The sequence below is a fragment of the Mustela nigripes genome, chromosome 11, assembly GCF_022355385.1.
Source record: "Mustela nigripes isolate SB6536 chromosome 11, MUSNIG.SB6536, whole genome shotgun sequence".
Lineage (NCBI taxonomy): Eukaryota > Metazoa > Chordata > Mammalia > Carnivora > Mustelidae > Mustela > Mustela nigripes.
Window position 1 is genome coordinate 24,869,987 of NC_081567.1, and position 6,871 is coordinate 24,876,857.

Here is a 6,871-nt window from a genome sequence, read left to right on the forward strand (position 1 = left end):
TCAGAAGCTGGCCGCCGGCAGCGAGCCGGGGCGCCGGGCGGGGAGAGCCGCCGGGCGGGACCAGGCGTGCAGCCGGCGCAGGGCGCGGCCCGGGGCCCGCGAGTGCAGGGCGGGCCGCAGCTGGAAGGAAAACTTGAGCTGGGAGAGGGGGTCGAGCTGGAGAGCGCCTTCCCCCGGCCCTGCGAGGGGGGAGCCGCCGCGGAGGCGAAGGAGACCCGGACCGCGGGGCTGCTCGGGCGCTGCCCGCATGCTGGGCCGGGGGCGCCGCCGGGGCTCGCGCCCTGGGCTGCGAGGCCGCCGCTGTCCCGGGCGCCCGGTATGTCGGTGCACTACACCCTCAATCTGCGCGTCTTCTGGCCCCTGGTGACCGGCCTCTGCACTGCCCTCGTGTGCCTCTACCATGTCCTCCGGGGAAGCGGGGGCGCCCGGGCCGAGCCCCCCGACGGCACGGACGGCGGCTTCCCGCTGCTCAAGGTAGCCGTCCTGCTCTTCCTCGGCTACATCCTCCTGCGCTGTCGCCACGCAGTTCGGCAGCGCTTCCTCCCAGGGTCTCCTCGCCTGGGGAGCCACTCCACCTTCTCTGCTGGACACTTCCCAGAGCCGAGTCTTGGCATCTTGCTGGAGAGTTACTACGAGCACGAGTTGCGCCTGTCCCCGCACGTGCTGGGCCACAGCAAGGCGCACGTGAGCCGAATCGTGGGCGAGCTGGTGCGGGCTGGCCGCGCCCGGGGATCCCCTGGTCCCATCCCCGGCGGGGCGCTGGCCTTGGCCTTCCGTGGGGACTTCATCCAGGTGGGCAGCGCCTACGAGCAGCATAAAATCCGGCGGCCCGACGGCTTCGACGTGCTGGTGCCCCTGCGTCTCCCGCCGCTGGTGGCGCTGGAGCCCAGGAGCCTGGGCCCTGAGCCCGCGCTGGCCCCAGCCTTCCACGGCTGCTTCGTGTGCGCCCTCAAGGCTCCGCCGGGGGCCTCCGGGAGCCACTGGCTCCGGGACTGCAAACCCTTCGCCGACGGCTTCTGCGTGGACGTGCTCGGGCGGCGTCACCTCTCTGCCCCGCTGGTGCTGCGCTGGTTCCAGGCGCACCTGCAGCGCTCCCTGGCCACCGTGCGCTACAGTCTGGAGGGGCGTTGTCGGGTCAGCCTGACCCCGGGCGGCCTGGAACAGCCTCCCACCCTGCACATCCTGCCCTGCCGCACCGACTATGGCTGCTGCCGCCTGTCCATGGCAGTGCGTCTCATCCCCGCTGTACATCTGGGTGATGGCGTTTTCCTCGTGGCACCACCACCATCCCCCTCACCCGTCGGGCCCCCGTCAGAGCTCCCGGGAGGCCTGCGCACGGATGCACTGTGGGGTGTGAACACAGCTCGGCAGGAGCAGAAGCTGCTGTGCTGGGTGCAGGAACGGGCCCCTCCAGGTGCCTGCTACCTCAAGTGCCTACAGTTACTTAAAGCTCTGCGAGACCTGGGCGCCCGCGGGCTGGACCCAGCGGCCACAGCCCAGTGGGGACGCATCCTGTCCTCATATATGCTCAAGACAGCGCTGCTGGCGGTGCTGCTGCGTGAGGGGGTTCCTGCTCAAGGCTGGGACGAGGCACACCTGTGCGATCGGTTGGAAGAATTAGTGCAGTTCCTTAGGGACTGCCTGCTGCGACGCCAGACGCTCTTCCACTGCGTCCTGGGCCCTGGTGGGGCAGCTGCCGAGGTGGGCCCCCTGCCCAAGGTACTGCGTGAGGCCGCCCCTGTTGACCTCCTGGCTGCATTCGACAGGCAAGCCCGGGAACTTGCCGCATCGAGGTTGCTGTCCACCTGGCGAAGGCTGCCCCAGCTGCTCCGGGTCTACGGAGGTCCTCGCTACCTTGACAGGTGTCCCCCACCCCGGAGTCAGCGGGCACAGGGATTTCCTGAAGATCAACCATAAACCTTGATAGTGTTCCCCACCTGGCCTAATGCTCCTAAAGCTTCTTCCACCGCATGGGGTGGGGATGGCAATGAAGCCGGTTTCATGCAAGGAAATGAGGTGCCAAAGGTGTTGGAAAATTGGGAGAGTGACATTTGGTGGCTTATATGTCCCCCCGGCCCCACAATCCAGTATAGCTATGGCATCTTGTTCACTCCCACCAACATATTCTGAGCGAGCTACAGAAAGGCCTCCAACACCAGCAGCTAAGGGTTGGTTCAAATGTTGGTTTGTGTGGAATGATTCTGCAGAAGGATCCAGCTTTTAGGAAAGCCCCATGAAGGAAGTAAGAACTAGCTGCAGAGAAAATGCCCTCTCTCCCAAATTTAAAGAAGCTAATGTGTTTTTGTTTTGTTTTGTTTTTTTGTTTTGCTGTAACTACTTGCTCTGTCCTGGGTTCCTGATTGTCTTTTAAAAAGTGTAAATCTTTATCTACAACTGGAATTGAAGTTCTATTCTAGGGGCTAATGTTCTGAGGAACACTGTTTCCACTACTCAAATTAATACTGATGTGTTATTTTAAGTGGTACCATCAGGGGTGTTTGACAGGATTGCAAAGAATTAAGTCACATGGGTTGAGAGGCAGTCAAGAGTTGGTTAGAGAAACTTCCAGAGCAAATAGCACTTTATTTTGATCGGTCCTTTCATTTTGTGGTAATTGCCACTGCCAAGTGTTGCATCGGAAAGGGAGGCCAGTTACATTTATTATTAAGAAATATGCGGTCTTAAAAAGCAGGCTTGCCTAACATCCCTACAGGCCTACCCTGGACTATGTACCAGTCCACACCCATTCATGGAGAGCCCACCGTGAGCCAGGCACGGTGCAAAGTAGCAAAAGATCCATGTTTAGGACCACACTGGTGCGCAGGGAAAACACATGGGGTTTTGAGAAAGATACATTTCAGTCTTTGCCTATCCAGGTGACTCACCAGACATGCTGCTGGCTGGAGACAGAAACATTTTGTTGTTGTTTGAAGCCTTTTGAACAAACTCCTCTGCATGGGAGTCTCTGAGTTTCACGAGATAATGCGCAAATGTCTGTCTTAGTGCCTTGAGTGTAGTTAGCTCTCTTGGTCAGTGCTCAGTTATGGTTAGTGGTTACCACGTTTCCCTCCCTGGTGGCCTTTAAGTGGTCCTAATGCCGACTTGGAGGAGCGGTTGACAGGACCCAGGTCTTGTAAAGCATTTCCTATAGAATTCAGTATCTTGGGCTCTGTGCTCCCTGACCACCCACCAGCAGTCAGCAGAAGAGAGCTAGGGAGGAGGGGAGGGGGCCACGCCGCCTGCCAGCAGTCTTTTTTTTTTTTTTTTCCCTTTGCACATAAATATCCCCAACTCACTTTAGGTTTAGTTTAGGTTCAGAATAGTCCATCATCTGCTTGCCTAATAGAAAATGCAGCCAGTCCCACCCAGTGTTAGACTTTGGGACTTTGAAATTTTTTTTAATAGAGACATGTATTTCCTTAGACTCTTAAAGGTAAAACTTGGAAGACAGAAATAGCCACCTGAATAGGGCCATTGTTTTAACTTCTGAGTTATTTTGAGGGAAATCTTTAAACTTTCTTTAGGGGACCTACTTGGCCATGGCAGGAAATCCTTGTGAATAAATGATTTGCAGGGAATCCTCTCGGGAGCTGCAGAGCCTGAGATCTTTTGCAACCTTGGACTGGAAGAGAAACAGTTGCAAATGTCCTGCCTTCTCTTTGAGGTTGTTCTGGGGACAGTTCCTCTTGATATCGCAAAGGTCATTCCCAGCTTTTAAGGTCAGTGTTAGGTTATAAGGTACTGAGTTTAGCAAACGGATCAGTCTACCAGCTTCCTGCAAAGATATAAACTGAGTAATGTTTCTTAAAATTACTTTTTAAAACAGATGCAAAGAGTAAGTAGATCTCTCTGTCTATATATATATATATTTATATTGTCTCCATATTGGCTCCAATTCCCCCTGTAGTCATTAAGTCTACTGAAGTGGGGAATAGCAAAGCTGTTGGAGGGATGATAGAGCTTTAAAAGCGGAACTTTCCAAATGTCTCTAGTTGAGTTGATAGGTTCCTTTTTTTTTTTTTTTTAAATCTTAACTAGTCTTTTGAAGTTTAAATCTGGTAACATTTTGTTCTTGTAGTGTTTTAGTATTTTTATTTTAAGGCTAATTACCCAAAGCCTCATCCATCCTCAAGAGTTTTAAATTTTATTATTATTTTTTAATTAATGGGGCATTGTGTTTGTGAATTGTTAAAATATTAATGTTTTATTTAAGTGCCATGCTGAGTGATAGTTCTCTGTACATGGCAACCAAAACCTAGAGATTTCGATCAATTTTGATCAATATTTAGTGATCCCAAACATGTACTGTGTACAAATGAAATAATACAACATTTTAGCCAGGTGTGATGGTTGCCCGAGGCACTTAAATTAAGCTCATCTCTGTCTTTTATCAGGGCTCCGTCATTTCCTTGATCTGAAATGTGCACATTTTTGGTGTATACTTGGTACTAGAGATTCACGTACGCAAAGATTCTTACACAAGAAGCCTCAATATTGCTCATGGTAAAAAAAAAAAAAAAAAAAAAAAAAAAAGAAGAAGAAGAAGAAGAAAAGATTAACTGTTCAGCCAGTGCCTGAAGAAAAGTTTTGGGGAGGACGACTCAGCCATTTTTCCAAAAGATACCCTTCAGTAACTCCCACTGATCTGTCTTGGGAGCTATCCTGCAAGGCTCATGGTTGTGGGCTGAGAAATAGAGATTTTTTTTTTTTTTTTTTTTTTTTGGCAAGAGGAGTGGAAGAAGCTATAAGAAAGACCGGAAGCAAGAGAACCAAGAGAAATCTGAAGAATTCAGGAGGGAGGCCTTAAGAGGGAACCAAAGGAAGAGATGGAGAGAAGGGGAACCCCGGGGGGGAATCACATGAGGGTGTAAGAGGTTTGGGTAGGAAACACCTTTTTAGGTATGTGCTATTTCAAACCAGGGGTCGCAAACTCAGCAGCCTGCAGAAGCCAGGCAGGGAGATCAGTATGGGAAGGGGTGGGTGGGTGGAGGGTGGGGACTGTGCCCCCCTTAAGCATGGCAGCCATTGGTCAGCTCTGTGCTGGGAAAAAGGTAAGGAGGGGCGAGAAATCAGGAATTTTTTTAAAGGGAGACTTTCTCAATTTGAAACAAAATCATTTTGAATTGTCCCAAACACCACGTGGGCCAAACAGAACATTTGCTTGAGCCTGGGGCCACCAGTTTGCGACCCCTGCTGAACCCTCCAAGTATGTATAAGGTTATATTTATTGTTCTGGAGATGTTGTTGTTATACATAGTTGGGGGTGTGATATTCCAAGTCCTTCTTTCTCAGAGCTAAGCTTTATTGTAGAAACAAACCAAAAAAAAAAAAAAAAAAAAATTAACAAGGCCACAGATAACACTTAACTCAAAATTCCCAGAAGGACCCTCCATCCCGGAGCTGTTCTTGTCCAGCTACACCGCCTCCAAGCAAACCACTGGGGGTCAGTTCTTGGCATTTCCTTCCTGGTGAGTGGAGGCTAAACTCCTCTGCTCTGCCTCAGAGTTCACAGATGAGTAATCAGGAAGGATTGCAGAATAACTTGTTTCTTTTTTATTTGTATTTTGTTCTTCTTTTTAAAATTAATCATTTATTTTAGTAGTATGCCAGTCTGTGGCTTAGCAGTGATGGTGAATGGTCTTGGACCCCAGAAAACTAAGGCTGGGTCTTCAGGCCAACCTTCTTAGGCTCGTTACCATTCCTACCACCAAGAACACTGTTGGCTCCCACCAAAACTGACATCCTGGCATTCGGAAGGGGTGAGCCTAACATGCATGCTTCCAGAGCATCTCTTTTAACCTCCTGGAATAAGTCACTCTTTCTGGAAAATGTGGGTGGGTGGTGGGGAAGAAGATTTAACTACCCACATGGAGGAAGGCTATTACCTCCTTCCCCAGTAATGAGGGAAATGAACCTTACTAATTTCCAGAGATCCTTGAGAGGGGAAAAAGGTTCAGTGTTATCATCTTGGTGTTTGTTAATTTTTTTTTTTTAAACACACGTCTGTTACTTAGACACTACTGTTTGTTTTCTTTTATGCCTACATAGCACGTGATTTGATGGGAATTTAGCAAGTATAAGTTGGGAGAGGGTGAAGATAATATGCAATCATCTATATAGAGAGAATAGCCTTAAAAAAAACTATACATACTCTGGTTTTTGAAGTATCCGATATTCAGGAAGATTTTTAGCACCTTTTGCTTTAAAAAAAAAATTGTGCCTTGATTCAGTGACTTGACTTTAAAACATTCCTCTTATTTTATTGTTATTTTAAATGTGTATTCTGACCCCAACTGTGTATTATGAATGTAGTCTGTTGGCTGCAGTCATAGTATATGGTTGGTTCCAATAACAGAGACCAAAGGGTTAATCAATCAAATATGATCCCGCTGCTACAGTTGTGTGATTAAAAGGAATTTTAGGTCACACCCCACTTCTGTGGCCCAAACAGTTGAGGCCTCCTTTTGTTTTTCTGTTTCAGGTTGGAGTAAATTTGCACTTTTAATCTTTTGAGGTTTTTTTTTGGGGGGGGGCGGGCTTGTTCTTTTATACTTTGCTTTGTTAATAAAGGAACTTGTAGAAAACTCTAGACTGAATGTCAGATTTGGGGAGGGCTCTCCTCTTTCTGAAAGGCAGCCCTGGCTTATGATTCCTTACACAGGCTCACTCGCTTTCAGCATCTGGGTGCCTGGGAGTCTTTCTCACTCAGCAATGCTAGAATAATTGTATACAGTTGGCACTGCACGCAGACAGGCAAGGATGTTAATTCACAGACCTGTAGGTTTGCAGCCCAGGGTCCTGCCTTCAAGTCTTTTTCCTTGCCTAGAACCTTCTGCCTGGCTCCCCCCCGCCCCCAACACACACCCTGTAA

The 6,871-nt window shown here is 49.6% G+C and overlaps 1 protein-coding gene across 1 annotated transcript; it reads left to right on the top strand.

Moving 5' to 3' along the window:
* Positions 1-317: 317 nt before the first annotated feature.
* Positions 318-5,350, top strand: ITPRIPL2 (ITPRIP like 2). Its single transcript, XM_059415232.1, has one exon. It carries the CDS (start codon positions 319-321, stop codon positions 1,915-1,917), a length of 1,599 nt encoding a protein of 532 aa, XP_059271215.1. The 5' UTR covers position 318; the 3' UTR covers positions 1,918-5,350.
* Positions 5,351-6,871: the final 1,521 nt, after the last annotated feature.